This window comes from Sorex fumeus, unplaced genomic scaffold (genome assembly GCF_029834395.1).
Source record: "Sorex fumeus unplaced genomic scaffold, SorFum_2.1 ptg000127l, whole genome shotgun sequence".
In the NCBI taxonomy this organism is placed as follows: Eukaryota; Metazoa; Chordata; class Mammalia; order Eulipotyphla; family Soricidae; genus Sorex; species Sorex fumeus.
Window position 1 is genome coordinate 761,446 of NW_026606184.1, and position 20,667 is coordinate 782,112.

Consider the following 20,667-nt stretch of genomic DNA (forward strand, 5'->3'; position numbering starts at 1 on the left):
ACTGTGTCTCACGGTGATTCAATCACTGTCACTGTCACTGTCCTCCCGTGGTTCATCGATTTGCTCGAGCGGGCCCAGTAACGTCTCCATTGGAGACTTTGTTGTTACTGTGTCTGGCATATCGAATACTCTCGGTAGCTTGCTGGGCTCTCCGAGAGAGGCGGAGGAATCGAACTCGGGTCGGCCATGTTGGCTGCGTGCAAGGCAGACGCCCTACCTGCTGTGCTATCGCTCCAGCCCCCCCCCCAAAAAAAGACAAAAAAAATGGCTGGTGGTGGGAGGATATTGGTGGTGAAAAGTATACACTGGTGGAGGGGTGGGTGTTCGATCATCGTATGACTGAAACTCAATCGTGAAAGCTTTGTAACTGTATCTCACAGTGATTCGCTAATAATAATAATTTAGAAAAAAGCTGGTTGGGGGTAGCAGGGAGGGTGCTGGTCTTGCACACGGCACACCTGGGGTTCTATCTCCGGCTTCCCATCGGGTCCTCTGAGCACTGCCAGGAGTGATTCCTGAGTAATTCAGAGCCAGGAGGAACCCCTGGGCATCGGTGGGTGTGATCCCCCAAACCAAAAATAAATAAATAAAAGTGAGCGGAAGTGGCCAGTGCAGAAGCTGGTGTGTGTGTGTGTGTGTGTGTGTGTGTGGCCTGTCCCAGGCTGGAGACCCTCCTGGGGTTGTGGCTTCATTTGGAGGTGCTTCTGGGTGATACACACAAGTCTGCAAATATCCCCCACCACACAACCATCACGCACATGCCCAAGTCTTATGCTGAGTTGTGGCTGCGTGGGTCACGGGGTCAGGGTGGACGTGGCCTGCTCTTCCTGGCCGGCCCGTTACTGGGATGTACGTGAAAAGTCATGAAAACAAGCGGGACCCCCTCCCCCCCCCCCGCCACCGGGTCCCTGTGCCACCACACCCAACTGACGACAGGGTCTGTCACGCCAGGCTCTTCACGCCGCTGATTTTAATTTATTTCGTGGGTGTGGGCTCTCGTGGGGGGGTTACAACGCTCCGGCCTTGCTGGACTCTTGAACTCACCGAGGGCAACCACGCAGGCTCGAGCGGGAGGCCTCACTCACCCCTGCCCGTCCCTCCCTGTCCCCCGTGCCCACTGCAGGCTCGGGTTCCAGTGCCGACCGCAGACATGCGCCCTCCACCCGGGATCCGCTGCGCGCTGCTGCTGCTGCTGCCTTTGCTGAGCTCGGTTGAAGCCCAGGTCAACCCAGGTAACGGGGCCGCTGCCCAGCAGGGCGCTGGACGCCTCCCTAGCACCCCACCCCGGGCCTGAGCGATGTCCAGGTGATGGGCATCTCCAATGGAAAATTCCTGAAGAGCACTTGATAAGAGAGTGGGGTGGAGAACAGCAAATTACACACACACACACACACACACACACACACACACACACACAAAGGCCAGTGGTGGGCTGGAGCAGTAGCACAGCAGGGAGGGCGTTTGCCTTGTACCCTGCCAGCTCAGGTTCGATCCCCCGCATCCCATAGGGTCTCCTGATCACCGCTGGGAGTGATCCCTGAGCACAGTGCCAGGAGTAACCCCTGAGCACCACCAGGTGTGGCCCCAAAACCAAACAATCCCTTCCAAATACAAATGGTCAGTGGGGGGCTGGAGTGATAGCACAGCGGGTGGGGCACTTACCTTGCAAGTGGCCGACCTGGGTTCGATTCCCAGCATCCCATATGGTGCCCTGAGCACCGCCAGGAGTAATTCCTGAGTGCATGAGCCGGGAGTAACCCCTGTGCAATGCCGGGTGTGACCCCCAAAAAAGCCAAGAAGTTTTGTTTAAAATGCCTATTTTGGGGCTGGAGTGATAGCACAGAGGGTAGGGCATTTGCCTTGCACACGGCCGAGCCGGGTTCGATTCCCAGCATCCCATAGGGTCCCCTGAGCACCGCCAGGAGTAATTCCTGAGTGCATGAGCCAGGAGGAACCTCTGTGCACTGCTGGGTGTGACCCAAAAAAGCAAAAAAAAAAAAAAGGTCAGCGGAGGGTGGGGGAGATGCCCGAGCCCCCAGGGTCCCAGCCCCAGCACCTCCAGAAGTGGCTCTCACTCAAACATGGAGGGAGGGGGTCACACACTGCCTTGCGTGTCTTCCTGGAAACGGGAGAAGGGGTGTCGAGGTGGAGGCCGCCCTCTCTCCTGCAGAGATTGTTCCGTTCTGATGCCCGCCCAAGTGGGTGTGGCCATCTCTGTCCCCACTGCTGGCTGCATGCTGCCCAGGACCCGCACCCCACCACAGAGCTGGCAGCCCCCTGAGGGCCCACAGGTCTCTCACACAGGACACAGCAGGCTTGTGTTCGTGTGTTTGTGTGCCCTGGTTGTGGGAGATGTGGCAGACACTGCTGCCCACATGGGGAGAGATTTGTCAGGAGAAATCTAAATACTCCCCCCGCCCTTTTTAAAAATTTTTTCCTTTTTGGGTCCCACCCGGCGATGCTCAGGGGTTCCTCCTGGCTCTGCACTCAGGAATCACTCCTGGCGGTGCTCGGGGGACCCTCTGGGATGCTGGGAATCGAACCCGGGTCTGCCGCGTGCCAGGCAAACGCCCTCCTCACTGTGCTATGCTCCAGCCCAAGTGCTCCCTATCTTAACTTTTTTTAAACCTTTTGGTTTGTGTTTTTGGGGGCCACACCCAGGGATGCTCAGGGGGTCACTCCTGGCTCTGCGCTCAGGGATCACTCCTGGAGGTGCTCGGGGGACAATGTGGGTTGTCGGGCTCGAACCTGGGGCCGGCCCGGAGCAGGGCCAACGCCTTGCCCACTGTGCATCGCTGCGACCTGTGTTCTCGGGATGCACCTTCCAGCCCAGACACCTGCAGAGAGTCTGGTCTGGCTGTGCTGGGCCATTGCTGGGGCCCTCTGGGTCCATGCATCTCTCCGGGAGTCGCACCTTGGGCCTGATGACCTATGGGACACCTGGCGGAGTCCCCTCCTGACACAGGTTCTCAAGGGGATGCCCCAGAGCAAGGAAAGCCACTAGGACTCCTTTCCCTGACTCCTCATTGGCCAACTCAAGGCCACGCCCCATTGTCCAACTCCCCCCATTGGATAAGGAAAGGCCACGCCCTCATCGATCATCTAGATCTCTCATTGGCCAAAGCAAGGCCACGCCCCCATCAGCCAATTTCCCCCACTGGACGAAGAATGCAAGGCCACGCCCCCATTGCGCATGTACCCCTCATTGGCCAAAGCAATTGAACAAACATTTCTCATTGGCCAATTGTGAGGCCACACCCCCTCCATCGACCAAGCAACCTCATTGGCTAAGGTAAAGCCAAGCCCCTGTGGGCCAAATGCTTTAATTGCCCAAGGTAAGGCTACGCTCCTTTGAAACAGGCTCCTTATTGGTCAAAGTAAAGCCACGCCCTCACGAGACAAGCTCCTTATTGGTCAAGGTAAGGCCACGCCCCCATGCAGCAAAGGTCCCTCATTGCCCAAGGTTAGGCCACGCCTCTATAAAACAGGCTCCTTATTGGTCAAAGTAAAGCCACGCCCTCATGAGACAAGCTTCTTATTGGTCCAGGTAAGGCCACGCCCCCATGCAGCAAAGGTCCCTCATTGCCCAAGGTTAGGCCACGCCTCTATGAAACAGGCTCCTTATTGGTCAAAGTAAAGCCACGCCCTCATGAGACAAGCTTCTTATTGGTCCAGGTAAGGCCACACCCCTATGCAGTAAAGCTCCCTGATTGGCCAACATAAGGCCTCGCCCCGTCCTCCTGGGAGGCCTGCAGGGCTATTCTCCTGGGAGAAGGATGGAGTTTGCTGGTCTTGGGGTGAAGTGTCCCCCCCCAGGGGGGCCACGTGGTGGACTCCACTCAGTGCCCACTCGCTTCAGAAGCCGGCTGGAGAGACTGGGGTGTCCACCTAGGGCTCGCGGCCAGCCTGCCCCCGTAGAGTGGACAGTGCCCGTCCGGGCTTTGCTGCTGTCCAGTGTCTGTCCTGTGTCCAGGCTTGCTGTCCCTCAGTCTTCTGGATTCAGGGTGTCCTGGCCAGCTGGGGCGTTGGCTGGCCGGGCAGGGCTTGCCCACGTGGCAGCCTCTTGGGCCCTCTCGGTCAGCAGGAACTCTGAGGAGCTAAGCCCCAACCCCAGACTGTCCCCCAACTTGGCCAGCCCCGAGGACCAGCTCCGGACATGGATCTGGGCTCCCGTCCCAACTTCCAGCTTCGTGAATGTTAGGGACACGCAAAGAACCGACAGTGTTCTGTGTGCTTGGCAGGGCCTCGCGGAGTGACCGGCCCAGGGACGGCTCCAAGCCCTTGCCATGGGCTGTGACTGGTCACTTTTGGGAGAGAGAGCGTCAAGAGACCCCCAGTACCACCCACCAAGGGTTTCTGTCGTGCCTATGGGGAGGAGTCGCTGCTGCGGTTCCTGGCCCTCCAAAGTGTCCACTTGGGGACTCAGCTGTCCAGGCTGCAGGGGACCCAGGGACTGGGAGTGTCCTGGGGAGTGGGGGGGGTGGCCACTGGTTGGGGCCAGCTCTGCAGAGCGCGCAGGAGGGAGATGAGTTGTCCACGTGGTCTGAAGGTCACCGAGTGAAGCGGACCAGGGCTAGTGTTGGTGGGTGGGGGGCTGGGTCTGCCACAGCGAGGGTCTCAGGCTGGGGTGGGTGCTGGATTCCCACGCGCTGGGTACGTGTGTCTGCCCTGAAGCTGTGGGATGTCCACCTTCATTTTGTCAGCCTCAGACCCTGTTCAGCCTATCAAGGATGGGTCGCCAGGGTACCAAGCCCTCTGCAAAGGCTTATTTTTTTTTTTTTTTTTTTTTTGCTTTTTGGGTCCCACCCGGCGATACTCAGGGGTTCCTCCTGGCTCTGCACTCAGGAATCACTCCTGGCAGTGCTCGGGGGACCCTATGGGATGTCGGGGATCGAACCCGGGTCTGCCGCGTGCAAGGCAAACACCCTCCATGCTGTGCTATTGCCCGGGCCCCCAGTTCATCACTCTTTTTATTATTATTTATTATTTATTTTTTGTCTTTTGTTTTTTGAGTCACACCCGGCGATGCTCAGGGCTGACTCCCGGCTCTGCACTCAGGAATCACTCCTGGCGGTGCTCGGGGGCCCCTATGGGATGCTGGGGATCGAACCCGGGTCAGCCACATGCAAGGTAAACGGCCTCCCCACTGGGCTATCACTCCGGCCCCAGACCCCAGGATTTTGTCCCTTACTGACCTCCCAGGCTGAACCCGTGTCCACTCCAGCTCCCCACCTTTGCTCCGAAGCTCCCTCACCGTGAAGAGAGACTCTCTCTGCACCTCCCCAAACATCTCTCTCAGCTCCGCTCACCCTCAGGCGTGCGGTCAGCGGCAGCGGGACCCAGAGCCTGGTCACTTCCTGGCCGCCTTTTGCCGCGTCCGCTAGTGATGCCCTGTCCATTTTGAAGTGGCTCAAGGGACGCTGGGAGCCCAATTTCAGGTCCTCCTCCAGGGATAGAGAAGGGACCTTGGGCTGGAACGAGAGCACAGCAGGGAGGGCGTTTGCCTTGCACGCAGCCGACCCGGGTTCGATCCCTGATATCCCATAGGGTCCCCCGAGCACTGCCAGGAGGGATTCCTGAGTGCAGAGCCAGGAGTCAGCCCTGAGCATCACCGGGTGTGACCCAAAACACACACACACACACACACACACACACACACACACACACACACAGAAAGCAAGCCAGGAGGCCCGGTCTGTGGGGTGCTTTCCTGGAAGCCAGGTAGACAGGGAAGCTGGGGGCCCCTGGACATGGGGTCACGTGACTCTGCCCTGGAAGCTGAGCCGGCCGCAGCCGCTGCTCTGGGCCCTCAGGCCGGCCGGGTAATTTTCCACAGGGCGAGGTGGGAGGGCACCTGCCCCGGCCAGCCCTGCTGTCTCCTGGAGGAAGGGACAGACCCTGCGGTGGGCTCAGGGCGGGGTGGGGCTGATGGCAACCCCCGAGCTGGCCCCGCGCAGACCCCCGGCCGTGGGCGGGGGCCTGGCCACCGGCCCCCCACCCCCAGGTCCCAAAGACCCACTGGGCTGAGAAAGTCAGAGTTTCCTGACTCTGACCCAGAGGCTGATTGCACCCCAAGCTCTTTGCTGGGTTGTTTTGGGGGCGCCCGGGGCGTCCACTCCCGTGACACTCGGCCAGGCAGCCAGCTGGCTCAATGCTGGGGACCAGGGGTTGTGGGAATCCCAGTCCTGTCCTGTGGGCTCACTGCCAGGCGTGTACCCTCCAGGCCCTAGAGGCTCTTTTGTGGCTTCTCATGTCCCTGGCCCCTGACAACATCCCATGTCCCTTGAACATGGCCCCTGGCCCGTGACCACGTCCCCCAAACCCTGACCAAATCAGGGTCTGCCTCGGGAGAGGGAGGACGGAGAGGCAGAGCTGGACCCAGAAGAAGCAGCCTTGGGGATGCCAAACCCCCGCCCCCGACACACACACACACACACACACACACACACAGGCCCTGGGTCGTCTCCCCACCTCTGGGCGCAGCGCCTGCCCTGCCCACAGCTGCCCCCTTTCCTGGAATCACAGCCCTGCACGGCCCTCAGGGGCAGCCCTGGGGGACTGCTCGGGGCTGGGGACATGCCTGTCGCAGCCTCTCTGGGGCACCCTCTGCTCTGCCCCTGGCCAGGAAGTGGCCCTGTGCTCCTTGGTGCAAGCCTCCAGCCCCGACTGCGTCCCCCAGCTCTGACCACACATGACCCCTGACCATGTCCCCCGGCCCCTGACAACAACCCATGTCCCGTGGCCCCTGACCACATCTCACAACCCCCATCCACATGCCATGGCCCCTGACTGTGTCCCCTGACCCTAAGCACGTCCCACGGTTCCCGAACTGACCACGTCTCACGCCACAGTTCCTGCAAACAAGGAGGGTGGTCATAGATGAGGGTCATCTGGGGGCATCTAGGAGGGCATGGCCCAGGTGACCCCTACAGGATGGACCCGCCATGGGCACTTGCTCTCACGAGTCCGTGTCGGGACCCAGGGGGAGAGAAGAGGCAGGGGCTGAGCCTCGGGGAGCCCCCAACCCTTCCGGGGCTGAGCCAGACCCCTGCTTCCCCCCGATACATAGCTGTGTGCCGCTACCCACTGGGCATGTCCGGTGGCCAAATTCCCGATGAGGACATCACGGCCTCCAGCCAGTGGTCGGACTCCACGGCCGCCAAGTACGGCAGGTGAGCGGGGGCTTGGGGCCGCGGGGCCGGGGGTCCGAGCGCGGGAGAGCCAGGAGCCCAGCCCGCCGTGTCCCCCACCCTCAAGGCTGGACTCGGAGGAGGGCGACGGCGCCTGGTGCCCCGAGGTGCCCGTGGAGCCCCAGAACCTGAAGGAGTTCCTGCAGATCGACCTCCGGGAACTGCATTTCATCACGCTGGTGGGCACCCAGGGCCGCCACGCCGGCGGCCACGGCATCGAGTTCGCCCCCAAGTACAAGATCAACTACAGCCGCGACGGCTCACGTTGGATCTCCTGGCGGAACCGGCAGGGGAAGCAGGTGTGTGTGTGTGTTGGGGGGATGCTGACCCGCATCCCGTCCCGTCCCGTCCAGCGGGGTGGGCCCCGTCGCTCAGCCCCTGCTCCCCCCAGGTACTGGACGGGAACAGCAACCCCTACGACATCTTCCTCAAGGACCTGGAGCCGCCCATCGTGGCCCGCCTCGTGCGTTTCGTGCCGGTCACCGACCACTCCATGAACGTGTGCATGAGGGTCGAGCTGTACGGCTGCCTGTGGCTCGGTGGGCGCCGGGCAGGGGGCGGGAGATGGTGGGGGGGGGAGGTGGGAGGATGGGAGAGATGGCAGAGATGGAGAGACAGCAGAGATGGGGAGAGACGGCAGAGATTGGGGGAGAGACAGGGAGACGAGGTGAGAGGTGCAGAGGGGGGGAAGGGCGGGAGGGACAGAGGGAGACTTGGCAGCCTCCAGGTGTGGGGTGTGCGGGGTCACACGGACGACCCCCAGGGCACCAGGCCCTTGTCCCGAGCGCTGCCCGTGTCCCCGCAGATGGCCTGGTGTCCTACAACGCCCCGGCTGGCCAGCAGCTCGTGCTCCCTGGGGGCTCCGTCATTTACCTGAATGACTCAGTCTACGACGGGGCCGTCGGGTACAGGTGAGCCGGGGACTGGGGCCCGGGTCAGTGCGTGGTCAGTGCACAGTGTGCAGCCAGTATGGTCAGTGTAGTGTGAGGCCAGTGCATGGTCATTGTGCAGCCAGTGTGTGGTCAGTGCGTGGTCAGTGTGCAGCCAGGGTGTGGCCAGTGCGCGGTCAGTACGCAGTCAGGGTGTGGTCAGTGTGTGATCGTTGTGCGGTCAGTGCACGGTCAGTGTGGTATTTGGTCTGTGCATGGTCAGTACGCAGTTAGTGCACAGGGTGCGGTCAGTATGTGGTCAGCACAGGTCAATGCATGGTCAAGCACAGGTCAGTGTGTGGTCAGCACAGGTCAGTACGTGGTCAGCACACCATCCGTGTGTGGTCAGCACATGGTCAGTGCGTGGTCAGTACACAATCTCAGTACATAGTATGTGGTCAGCGCGAGGTCAGCACGTGGCCAGTGTGTGGTCAATACAATGTCATCTGCGAACACCCTTTGCCGTGCACCCACATTCAAACAGGCGCCTGGGGCCGGGCCATGGCCTCGCCTTCCACCCCTGGGCTGCAGGATCGCGAGCACTATCAGGGGGGACTCACCCCCTCTCTTCACCTCTCCCTGGCGAGTCTGTACAGTCCCCTCCTTAGGCCCCTTCTGATAGGCCGCGAGTTCTTACAGGTGCCTCCTGATAGGCTACGAGTCCTTACCGGTACCCCTGATAGGCTGCGTGTCTCTACAGGCCCCGCCTCCTGGTAGGCTGTGTGCTTATAGGTCCCTTCTGATAGGCCGCGTGTCCGTGCAGGCCCCGCCTCCCGGTAGGTCGTGTGCTTACAGGCCCCCCTCCTGATAGGCTGCGTATCTGTCAGGCTCCTCCGGATAGGCTTCATGTCGTCAGGCCCCGCCTCCTGATACCCACATGTCATCAGGCCCCGCCTCCTGATACCCACGTGTCTGTAAGGCCTCCTCCTGATAGGCTGCGAGTCTGTACAGGCCCCCTCCTCAGGTCCCTTCTGATAGGCCGTGAGTCCTTACAGGTCCCTCCTGATAGGCTGTGTGCTTACAGGCCCCTCCTGATAGGCTACGAGTCCTTACAGGTGCTTCCTGATAGGCTTCGTGTCTGTGCAGGTCCCGCCTGATAGACTGCGAGTCCTTATAGGTCCCCCTGATAGGCTGCGGGTCTCTACAGGCCCCTCCTCCTGATAGGCTGTGTGCTCCCTCCTGATAGGCCGCGTGTCTGTGCAGGCCCCGCCTCCCAATAGGCCGTGTGCTTACAGACCCCTCCTGATAGGCTCCGTGTCGTCAGGCCCCGCCTCCCGATACCCACGTGTCTGTAAGGTCCCCTCCTGATAGGCCGCGTGTCATCAGGCCCCGCCCCCGTACCCACGTGTCCGCCAGGCCCCGCCTCCCCGTGCCAGGTGTCGGTCAGGCCGCTCCGGGTCAGGCCCCTCCCACTACCCGCGTGTCCGCGGGCTGATGCGCGCGTGTCCCGCAGCATGACCGAGGGCCTGGGCCAGCTCACGGACGGCGTGTCGGGGCTGGACGACTTCGCGCAGACGCACGAGTACCACGCGTGGCCGGGCTACGACTACGTGGGCTGGCGCAACGCGAGCGCGCAGGGCGGCTTCGTGGAGATCACCTTCGAGTTCGACCGCGTGCGCAACTTCACGGCCATGAAGGTGGGCGGGGTGGACGCGGGGGTGGGCGCGAGAGTGGACGCGGGAGAGTGGGTGCACCCGAGTGGGCACTCCCCAGGATGGCCCCGAGTGGACACTCCCAGGGCCCTGCAGGCCGTGGTCACCCTGGCCAATAGCCCCTAGCGGACACTCCCCCAGGCCCCGGGGGTCCCAGCCACCTCGACCTGCAGCCCAAGTGGACATGCCCATGGCAGCCCCTAGCGGACACTCCCCCAGGCCCTGGGGGTCCCAGACACCTTGACCTGCAGCCCGAGTGGACATGCCCATGGCTGCCCCTAGCGGACACTCCCCCAGGCCCCGGGGGTCCCAGCCACCTCGACCTGCAGCCCGAGTGGACATGCCCATGGCAGCCCCTAGCGGACACTCGCCCAGGCCCCGGGGGTCCCAGCCACCTCGACCTGCAGCCCGAGTGGACATGCCCATGGCTGCCCCTAGCGGACACTCGCCCAGGCCCCGGGGGTCCCAGCCACCTCGACCTGCAGCCCGAGTGGACATGCCCATGGCTGCCCCTAGCGGACACTCGCCCAGGCCCCGGGGGTCCCAGCCACCTCGACCTGCAGCCCGAGTGGACATGCCCATGGCTGCCCCTAGCGGACACTCGCCCAGGCCCCGGGGGTCCCAGCCACCTCGACCTGCAGCCCGAGTGGACATGCCCATGGCTGCCCCTAGCGGACACTCCCCCAGGCCCCGGGGGTCCCAGACACCTCGACCTGCAGCCCGAGTGGACATGCCCATGGCAGCCCCTAGTGGACACTCCCAGGGCCCTGCAGGCCGTGGTCACCCTGGCCAATAGCCCCTAGCGGACACTCGCCCAGGCCCCGGGGGTCCCAGACACCGCGACCTGCAGCCCGAGTGGACATGCCCATGGCAGCCCCTAGTGGACACTCCCAGGGCCCTGCAGGCCGTGGTCACCCTGGCCAATAGCCCCTAGCGGACACTCCCCCAGGCCCCGGGGGTCCCAGACACCTCGACCTGCAGCCCGAGTGGACATGCCCATGGCAGCCCCTAGCGGACACTCCCCCAGGCCCCGGGGGTCCCAGCTACCTCGACCTGCAGCCCAAGTGGACATGTCCATGGCAGCCCCTAGTGGACACTCCCAGCGTCCTGCAGGCCGTGGTCACCCTGGCCAAAAGCCCCTAGTGGACACTCCCCAGGCCCCGGGGGTCCAAGCCACCTTGACCTGCAGTCCGAGTGGACATGCCCATGGCAGCCCCTAGCGGACACTCCCCGGGGCCTCGCCGACCGTGGCCACCCTGGCTGGCAGCCCTGAGTAGATGCGCCTGTGGCCCGGGGAAGTCCTCCAGGTCCCTGAAGTCGGGGTGCAGATGAGCTTTTAAGGTCCAGCCTTGGTGCAGTGGACAGGGCAGCTGCCTCGCTCCCGGTGACCAGTCCCTGGCACCCCCCTCCCAAGGTCCCGAGCTCACCGTGACCCTGCTCGTCCCCCCAGGTGCACTGCAACAACATGTTCGCCAAGGGCGTGAAGACCTTCCGGGAGGTGCACTGCTTCTTCCGCTCGGACGCGGGCGAGTGGGAGCCCAACGCCGTGTCCTTCCCGCTCGTCCTGGACAGCGTGAACCCCAGCGCCCGCTTCGTCACCGTGCCCCTGCAGCACCGCATGGCCAGCGCCATCAAGTGCCAGTACCACTTCGCCGACGCCTGGCTTATGTTCAGCGAGGTCACCTTCCAGTCAGGTGGGCAGCGGGGCCGGCAGGCGGGCAGGGCTGGGGCCGCCCTGACCCCGCATGGCAGACGGGCCCGCCTAGGGACCCCACACAGGGCACACAGGGAACCCCACGCTTGACCACACAGGGACCTTTCCACTGACCACACAGGGACCCCCACACTGACCACACAGGGACCCTCACACTGACCAAACAAGGACCCCGCAGTGGGCACACAGGGGCCCCTACACTGACCAAACAGGGACCCCTACACTGACCACACAGGGACCCATACAGTGACCACACAGGGGCCCTCACACTGACCACACAGGGACCCTCACACTGACCACACAGGGACCCTCACACTGACCACACAGGGACCCCCACACTGACCACACAGGGACCCTCACACTGACCACACAGGGACCCTCACACTGACCACACAGGGACCCCCACACTGACCACACAACATCGTCACACTGAACACACATGGACCCCCACACTGACCACACAGGGACCCATATAGTGACCACACAGGGGCCCCTACACTGACCACACAGGGACCCTCACACTGACCACACAGGGACCCCACACTGACCACACAAGGACCCCACACTGACCACACAGGGACCCACACAGTGACCACACAGGGGCCCCTACACTGACCACACAACATTGTCACACTGACCACACAGGGACCCACACACACACACTGACCACACAGGGACCTCCACACTGATCACACAGAGACCCACACAATGACCACACAGGGACCCTCACACTGACCACACAGGGACCCCCACACTGACCACACAGGGACCCTCACACTGACCACACAGGGACCCCCACACTGACCACACAGGGACCCTCACACTGACCACACAGGGACCCCCACACTGACCACACAGGGACCCCACAGTGGGCACACAGGGACCCCACACTGACCACACAGGGACCCCACACTGACCACACAGGGGCCCCTACACTGACCACACAGGGACCCACACAGTGACCACACAGAGAACCCCCCACACTGACCACAAAGGGACCCTCACACTGACCACACAGGGACCCCCTCCACACTGACCACACAGGGATCCCCACACTGACCACATAGGGACCCCTACACTGACCACACAGGGACCCCACACTGACCACACAGGGACCCACACAGTGACCACACAGGGACCCCACACACACTGACCACACAGGGACCCTCACACTGACCACACAGGGACCCCGCAGTGGGCACACAGGGACCCCACACACACTGACCACACAGGGACCCTCACACTGACCACACAGGGACCCCACAGTGGGCACACAGGGACCCCACACTGACCACACAGGGACCCCACACTGACCACACAGGGACCCCTATACTGACCACACAGGGACCCCCAAACTGACCACACAGAGACCCCCCCACACTGACCACACAGGGACCCCTACACTGACCACACAGGAGCTCCCCGTCTGAGCGCACAGGGACACCCATAGTGACCACAGCTGCCCCTGCCTCTAGAGACCCCCACACTGACCCACTGACCGCAGCCGCCCCTGCCCTTGGAGCCCTCCACCTCCCCCATTCCCGCTTGTCCTTCTCTGACCAGATGCCGCCAGGTACAACACCTCCGGGGCGCTGCCCACCTCGGCCGGGGCGCCCAGCACCTACGGTGAGTCTGCGTCCTTGAAAGCAGAGGGGGTGCGGGGGGTCTGCGGGGGCAGGAGGGCGGGTAGGAGTGGACAGGGCCTTGCACACGGCCGACTTGGGTGCCCCAGTGGTCCCCCAGGGCACGGCCGAGAGTCTTCCCTGAGCACAGAGTCAGGAGTCCGCCCTGACCACAGAGCAGGGAGTGACCCCGAGCATCGCTGGGGTGGCCCAGAGACACCCGCACGAATCAAAAAGCAGCAGAAAGAAAAGACGGGAAGACTTTTTGCTGGGAAGGGTGGACGGTCCAGGGCCGGTGGACCGCGGGGGTCCCGGCCCACCGCTGACCGCCGCCCGCCCCGCCCCGCCAGACCCCATGCTGAAGGCGGACGACAGCAACACGCGGGTCCTCATCGGCTGCCTGGTGGCCATCATCTTCATCCTGCTGGCCATCATCGTCATCATCCTCTGGCGGCAGTTCTGGCAGAAGATGCTGGAGAAGGTGGGCGGCCCGGGGGGCGGCGGGCGGGGCCGGGCCCCCGTCCACTCCAACGCGCCCGTCCCCTGCCGCCCCGCAGGCGTCCCGGCGCATGCTGGACGACGAGCTGACCGTCAGCCTGTCGCTGCCCAGCGAGGCCAGCTCCACGCAGCGCCGCGCGTCCCCGGCCAGCGAGCGGGATTCCACGTCCACCTACGAGCGCATCTTCCCGCTGCGGCCCGACTACCAGGAGCCGTCCAGGCTCATCCGACGGCTGCCCGAGTTCGCGCCCGCGGAGGACGAGGCAGGTGAGAGGGACGCCCGGGCAGGGCCGGCCCCCCACCCCTGGCCCCCCGGGGGCCGCAGCCGCCCCCCGGACACTCGCTCGTCTCCCCAGGCGGGGGGGAAGCCGGCCCTGCCCGCCGGGCCCGAGGGGGCGCCCCCACTACGCCGAGGCGGACATCATCAACCTCCAGGGCGTGACCGGGGGCAACACCTACTCGGTGCCCGCCGTGGCCATGGACCTGCTGGCCGGCAAGGACGCGGCGCTGGCCGAGTTCCCCCGCGAGCTGCTGGCCTTCAAGGAGAAGCTGGGCGAGGGCCAGTTCGGGGAGGTGAGCGGGGGGCGGGGGGGGCCCACGGGGGACAGGGCGGGGGCAGCGTCCCCTGGAGGGTGGAGGCAGAGGCGGGGGCCGGTGGGCACCCCGGGGAAACGCCCCCCCCCCGGGACTGACCCGGGGACAGAGCCGGCCCCCGCCCCCACCCCCGCCCAGGTCCACCTCTGCGAAGTGGACGGCATGGACAAGTTCGCGGACAAGGACTTCGCCCTGGACGTCAGCGCCAGCCAGCCCGTGCCCGTGGCCGTGAAGATGCTGCGGGCGGACGCCAACAAGAACGCCAGGTGTGGGGCGCCCCGGCCCCGCCCCCCTCGCCCCTGCCTGCCCCCACCCCCTCCCGGCCCCCCTCAGCCCTCCCTGGCACCCTCACCCCTGCCTGCCTGCCCTGTCCCTCCCTCCCCCCTCACCCCTACCTGCCTGTCCCCTCCCTCTCCCTGCACTCCTCCCCCCTCCCTGGCTCCCTCCCTCTACCCCTCACCCCTGCCTCCCCCCATCCTCCTTCCGCTCCCTGCCCCCTCTCCCTCTCGGCCCCCCTCAGCCCTCCCCACCTCTCCCTCTCCCTTCCCCCCTCACCCCTACCTGCCTGTCCCCTCCCTCTCCCTGCCCTCCCTACCCCTCCCCCTTCTTGCCCCCTCACCCCTGCCTCCCCCCCATCCTCCTTCCGCTCCCTGCCCCCTCTCCCTCTCGGCCCCCCTCAGCCCTCCCCACCCCTCCCTCTCCCTTCCCCCCTCCCCCCTACCTGCCTGTCCCCTCCCTCCCTCTCCCTGCTCTCCTCCCCCTGCCTGTCCCGCCCCTCCCTGTCCCCTCACCCCTCCCTGCCCCCCTCCCTTCCCCCCTCGCCCCTGCCTGCTGTCCCACCCCCCCCCCCCCGTACCCTCTCCCCACCCCCCACGCCCTCCCCCTTGCCCTGCCCCCTCACCCACCCTGCCCCCCTCCCCCTCTCCCTGCCCGGCCCTGCGGGTCTCTGAGGGGAGGGAGGCCGGTGGGGGTCCTGCCACATCCGTCTCCCTGCCCGGAAGGAACGACTTCCTGAAGGAGATCAAGATCATGGCGCGGCTGAAGGACCCCAACATCATCCGGCTGCTGGCCGTGTGCGTGGCCGAGGACCCGCTGTGCATGGTCACCGAGTACATGGAGAACGGGGACCTCAACCAGTTCCTGTCCCGCCACGAGCCCCCCGGCCCCGCCTGCAGCTCTGCCACCGTCAGGTACCGCCCGGGCCTGCTCCCGGCTCGGCCCGGCCGTGGGTGGGCTCCGGGGGGACAGGGGCCGGCGGCCGAGGCGCCGCGAGCTGGTCACAGCGTCAGGGATCCTCAGAGTCGGAGTCGCAGAGACGGAGCCACTGTGGGGACAAGGGAAGCCGCTAGAGACGGTCCGGGGGCTGCGGATCTCAGGGACTCGCCTGTGTGCACCCCAGGACCACAGAGGGACCAGACCCCTGCCGGGACAGCCCTGAGCACAGAGCCTGGAGTCAGCCTTGAGTACAGAGCTGGGTGTGAGCCCTGAGCACAGAGCCGGGAGTGATTCCTGAGCACAGAGCTGGGAGTGAGCCCTGAGCACAGAGCCGGGAGTCAGCCCCAAGCACAGAGCCAGGAGTCAGCCCCGAGCACAGAGCCAGGAGTCACCCTTGAGTACAGAGCTGGGTGTGAGCCCTGAGCACAGAGCCGGGAGTCAGCCCCAAGCACAGAGCCAGGAGTCAGCCCCGAGCACAGAGCCAGGAGTCAGCCATGAGCACAGAGCCGGGGGTCAGCCCTGAGCACAGAGCCGGGAGTCAGCCTTGAGTACAGAGCTGGGTGTGAGCCCTGAGCACAGAGCTGGGAGTGATTCCTGAGCACAGAGCTGGGAGTGAGCCCTGAGCACAGGGCCGGGAGTCAGCCCCGAGCACAGAGCCAGGAGTCAGCCCTGAGCACAGAGCCAGGAGTCAGCACTGAACACTGAACAGGGAGTGATCCATGAGCACAGAGCCGGGAGTCAGCCCTGAGCACAGAGCCAGGAGTCAGCCCAGAGTCCTGCAGGTGGCCCCAAACCAGGGCCCGGGGACAGTATTGGCAGTGGGAACGCCCCCACGCGCAGACCCGGCCCTCTGGCCGCCCTGACCCCGAGTCCTTCCGCCCGTCCCGCCCGCCCAGCTACGCTGACCTCAAGTTCATGGCCACCCAGATCGCCTCGGGCATGAAGTACCTGTCGTCCCTCAACTTCGTCCACCGCGACCTGGCCACGCGCAACTGCCTGGTGGGCCGGAACCACACCATCAAGATCGCCGACTTCGGCATGAGCCGGAACCTGTACAGCGGCCACTACTACCGCATCCAGGGCCGGGCCGTGCTGCCCATCCGCTGGATGTCCTGGGAGAGCATCCTGCTGGTAGCGCGCCCGCCCGCCCGTCCCATCTTGTCCCCGTCCTGTCCCCTCCCCTCCCCGTTCCTTCCTCATCCCGTCCCCACCCTCATCCCCGCGTCCTGGCGCCTTCGGGCGCGTGTGGGCTTCGGGCCGCCCCCTGCCCACGGCCCCCGAGCGGCCGCGGGGTCCCCGCCCGGCCCGGCTGACTCGGCGCCCCCCGCAGGGCAAGTTCACCACGGCCAGCGACGTGTGGGCCTTCGGGGTGACCCTGTGGGAGATGCTGACCTTCTGCCAGGAGCAGCCCTACTCGCAGCTGTCGGACGAGCAGGTCATCGAGAACACGGGCGAGTTCTTCCGCGACCAGGGCCGCCAGGTGCCGCGGGGCCGCGGGACGGAGGGAGCAGACCCTGCCGGGGTGGGGGGCTCAGCCTGGCCCGCCGAGACGGGCCCTGGGCGGGTGCGGGGTGCTGCTGCTTTGCAGGGAGAGCCAGGCACAGCGGGCGTATGGCTGTGGGGGGCAGGCCCGGGTTGGGCCCCAGCACCCCAGAGGGGCCCCTGAACCCCGCCAGGAGTGATGGCTGAGCACAGAGCAGGGAGTGAGCCCCGAGCACGGAGGCAGGAGTCAGCCCTGAGCACGGAGGCAGGAGTCAGCCCTGAGCACGGAGGCAGGAGTCAGTCCTGAGCACAGAGTTGGGAGTCCTGAGCACAGCCAGGAGTCAGCTCTGAACAGAGCTTGGAGAGCCCTGAGCACAGAGTCGGGAGTCAGCCCTGAGCACTGAACCAGGAGTCAGCCCTGAGCACTGAGGCAGGAGTCAGCCCTGAGCATGGAGCTGGGAGTGACTTCTGAGCACAGAGCCACGAGTGAGCCTTGAGCACAGCCAGGAGTCAGCTCTGAACAGAGCTAGGAGAGCCCTGAGCACAGAGCCAGGATTGAGCCCTGAGCACAGAGCTGGGAGTGGTTCCTGGGCACAGAGTCAGGAGTCAGCCCTGAACACAGAGCCGGGAGTGAGCCCTGAGCACAGAGCCGGGAGTCAGCCCCGAGCGCTGAGCCAGGAGTCAGCCCTGAGCACAGAGCTAGGAGTCAGCCCTGAGCACAGAGCTAGGAGTCAGCCCTGAGCACAGAGCTAGGAGTCAGCCCTGAGCACAGAACTAGGAGTCAGCCCTGACTACAGAGCCAGGGGTTAGCACTGAACACACAGCCAGGAGTGATCGCTGGGCATAGAGCTGGGAGCGAGCCCTGAGCACAGAGTCAGGAGTCAACCCCGAGCACAGATCCGGGAGTCAGCCCCGAGCACGGGCAGCTGTCGCCTCAGAGCAAGCCATCGGTGGACTCCCAGGGCCACGGAGCAGTCGGCGCCCCGCTCCGTGGCCCCTCTGCCTGCTTCCCTTTGGCCGGGGTGCGAGCGCTGGGGTCTCGCCTCCCGGCCCGCCCTGACGCGCCCGTCCCGCGCAGACCTACCTCCCGCAGCCGGCCGTGTGCCCCGACGCGCTCTACGCACTCCTGCTCAGCTGCTGGCAACGGGAGGCCAAGCACCGCCCGTCCTTCCAGGAACTGCACCTGCTCCTGCTGCAGGGCCCCGAGTGACGCCCCCACGCGCGCCCGCCGCCCCGCAGAGACGCGCGCCCGGCGCGTTTCCACGAAAGGACTCCGAAGAAGCGACAATCCCGAACTTGGGGCTGCAGCCGGGGGGCCGGGCGGGAGCTGGACGCGGGTCCGGGCCGGGCGCTGCTGGAGACGGCGGGCGCGTCCCTCCCCGCGCCGGACACCTCGCGGGAGGATGGTCAGGAGGATGCGAGGAGCCCGGCCCGGGCGGCGGGTCCAGCCGGATTCCCGCCCGGACCCGCCTCTCCCGGTCTCCGCTTCCCCTGCTCCATCCGTCCAGCGCTGCCCACGGAAGGAATCGGCGCGTGTCCGTGGAGACCCCCAGCAGGCGTGGCCAGAGGGGGCCGCTGCCCCTCCTGCCTCTCCTTCCCCCCCTGACCCCACTCACCCTCAGAGACCCCCAGCACGGGGAGAGGCGGGCACTTGCCACGGATTGTGGCTACCCAGCAGTGCAGACGGCCCCATCCTGTGTGGCCCGCGGGCCTCTATACACCCCCGGCCCGGAGGGACAATTCTCACGGCCACAGCAACGACCCCCGGGCCCCCCTTTCTGTGCCGGGTGGGGGCCGCTGCTTCCTGGGGCGCGGAGAACCCCGTGGGGCCCCGTGTCCAGCTGCCTTGGATCCACGCACCGACGGTCACAAAGTGGGTGGTACCACGGTGTGGCCAGCAGAGCCCACGGGAGTCGCTGAAGGGACTCAGACCCGAGCAGAGGGGCTAGCAGTGTGGAAAGGGAGCCCGGGAGGGTGACCCGGGGTCCGAGGCCATGTTTTGGGGGACCCCGCGGCGGGGAAGGCTGCAGAGGCAGGTGTGGGAAGGTGGGGTGGCCGGGCAGAGGGGGACCAGAGCGACCTGGGGATGTTCGAGCAGGCAGACGTGGACGTGGCTGCGGGCCTGGGGGTGTCCGGGAGAGAGCAGAGCCGTGTGGGCGTCTGCGTTTCGAGAGACGCCGAGGGTGCAGTGGTTTCCGTGGAACATTCCACAACGGAAGGAACATTCCTGAATCCGGACGAGGAAGTGGCACCGGGGGCTGCCGGAGCGTGGGGGTCTTCGCCCCCGAGGCCACCGCGCGTCTGGTCGTGGACCCGGCAGTCGACTGGCAGGAAAGGCAAAGGTCCCGCAGTGTTGCCCGGAGAAGCTTCCAGATGGTTCCAATTGGGCCGACACAGCTGACTGTCTTTGCCACCCTGCCCCGGAGCAGAGACCCGTGACGGGAACTCGGGCCGGGTTCCCAGTGGTGACTCCTTCCTCCCTAACTTCTCAGTTTGCAGTGACTTTTGACACCAAAAGTGGCCGAACTCTTCCAGAGGGACCTTGTCCCTCATCTCCAGCCACAGTTCCTACGTCCGTTTCTCAACTTCAGAAAAGCCGACTCCGGGATCAAAACAGTGCCCAGGACAAGCTGTTCCTTCTCCTTTACTTCTGGAAACCTCCAGCTCTGCGGGGGGGGGAGGCACCCGATGTCCTTGTCTTTGTGGATCCTGCAGACCCTGCGAATCGGGGAGCAGTGAGCGGGGGGCTTGGGGGGGGCGGTGCTGGCAGCTGGGGAGTCACTGACTCGCTTTCAGATGGTGTTTGCAGAGTCCTGCGGGGTGAGTGACTCCCGGACACTCACGATCGTCATGTGGGGTGTGCGCGTGGGCCGGAAGGTTCCGGGGCTCACGGGGCCGCCACGGAGAGGCTCTTCAGATGGGGGGATACAGGAGCAAGTGGCCGAGGGGAGTGGCAGTGTGTGTGTCTGTGGGTGTGTGTGCAGAGCTGGGAGAGACCCGCTGTCTCCTGTAGCCCCTTGGTCCGGGAGCCCCTGCAGGTGGGGGGAGTGGGGTGGAGAACTGGGGTTCTCCGGAGCTGACACAGTTGCAGAGGAAGGAGGAGCCCCAGAGGCTGGGGTTAGGTAAGGTGGAAAGCTTAGGAGTCGCCAAAGCGTTTTGGTGTTCTGGGGGAGCTTGGCGGGTCCCTGGGGCAGACACGTCGTGTTGGCAGTCCAGACCGTTCCCCTGTGTCATCGTCGGTGGGATGCCCCGTTCTTGACTCCACTGGGGGCTCCTGGCTTCTCCCTGGCGCCGAGTCCCCCTGCCCCCCCCACTCCCATGCCGGGGTTGGCCACCAGCCTGCACGGGGTGGGGGGGCTGTGTCCAGGCTTCATCTCTGCCCCCCCCACTGCCGTCGCCCCCCGACACGGGACGGGTCCGCGGTCTCTGTATTCGCGAGTCACGAGTCCCCACTGTGTAATTTTATTTATTCCCTGAAGGACGAACGCTGTAAATACCGATGATTAAAAGAAGCACACCGCGGACCCACGCGTCTTTCTTTTGTGCCCGCCGTGCCGGGTGTGGGCCCCCCACGGGCTCACGCCCAGGGTCCTCGCGACAAAACCTGGGGAGAGTCGAGGGGTGTGATGGGGGCCGTGGTGGGCCATCCCCCACCTCCATGGGGCTTGCGTACATCTCTGGGCCACTCGCAGGTTGGACTATTACGAGGCTTGTCCTGGAACTCTGGTCCTGAGTAAATTGGCCTGGAGGGTGGCGGGGGAAAGGGGAGTC

The 20,667-nt window shown here is 65.0% G+C and overlaps 2 protein-coding genes across 2 annotated transcripts in view; both read left to right on the forward strand.

Annotated features, from left to right (window-relative positions):
- Positions 1 to 2,458, forward strand: part of UHMK1 (U2AF homology motif kinase 1) — a 48,286-nt gene extending 45,828 nt beyond the window's left edge. Inside the window, exon 9 of the mRNA XM_056137772.1 lies at positions 2,449 to 2,458. The gene's annotated coding sequence lies outside the window, so the exon portion shown is untranslated. The remainder of the gene's footprint in view (positions 1 to 2,448) is intronic.
- DDR2 (discoidin domain receptor tyrosine kinase 2) lies at positions 1,117 to 18,108 on the forward strand. The gene is made up of 16 exons (XM_056137781.1): positions 1,117 to 1,232; positions 7,070 to 7,172; positions 7,258 to 7,489; positions 7,582 to 7,729; positions 7,996 to 8,101; positions 9,573 to 9,756; positions 11,222 to 11,465; positions 13,049 to 13,111; positions 13,458 to 13,588; positions 13,665 to 13,873; positions 13,959 to 14,178; positions 14,338 to 14,465; positions 15,201 to 15,389; positions 16,311 to 16,545; positions 16,745 to 16,894; positions 17,975 to 18,108. The coding sequence occupies exons 1-16, from the start codon at positions 1,151 to 1,153 to the stop codon at positions 18,104 to 18,106; spliced, it is 2,556 nt and encodes an 851-aa protein (XP_055993756.1). The 5' UTR covers positions 1,117 to 1,150; the 3' UTR covers positions 18,107 to 18,108.
- Positions 18,109 to 20,667: the final 2,559 nt, after the last annotated feature.

Excerpts from the sequence above, each read along its gene's own strand:
- DDR2 (XM_056137781.1), top strand. The coding sequence starts at position 1,151 with ATGCGCCCTCCACCCGGGATCCGCTGCGCGCTGCTGCTGCTGCTGCCT. Across the intron at positions 9,757-11,221 it reads GCAACTTCACGGCCATGAAG|GTGCACTGCAACAACATGTT; the intron begins GTGGGCGGGGTG and ends TCGTCCCCCCAG. Across the intron at positions 13,589-13,664 it reads GGCAGAAGATGCTGGAGAAG|GCGTCCCGGCGCATGCTGGA; the intron begins GTGGGCGGCCCG and ends GCCGCCCCGCAG.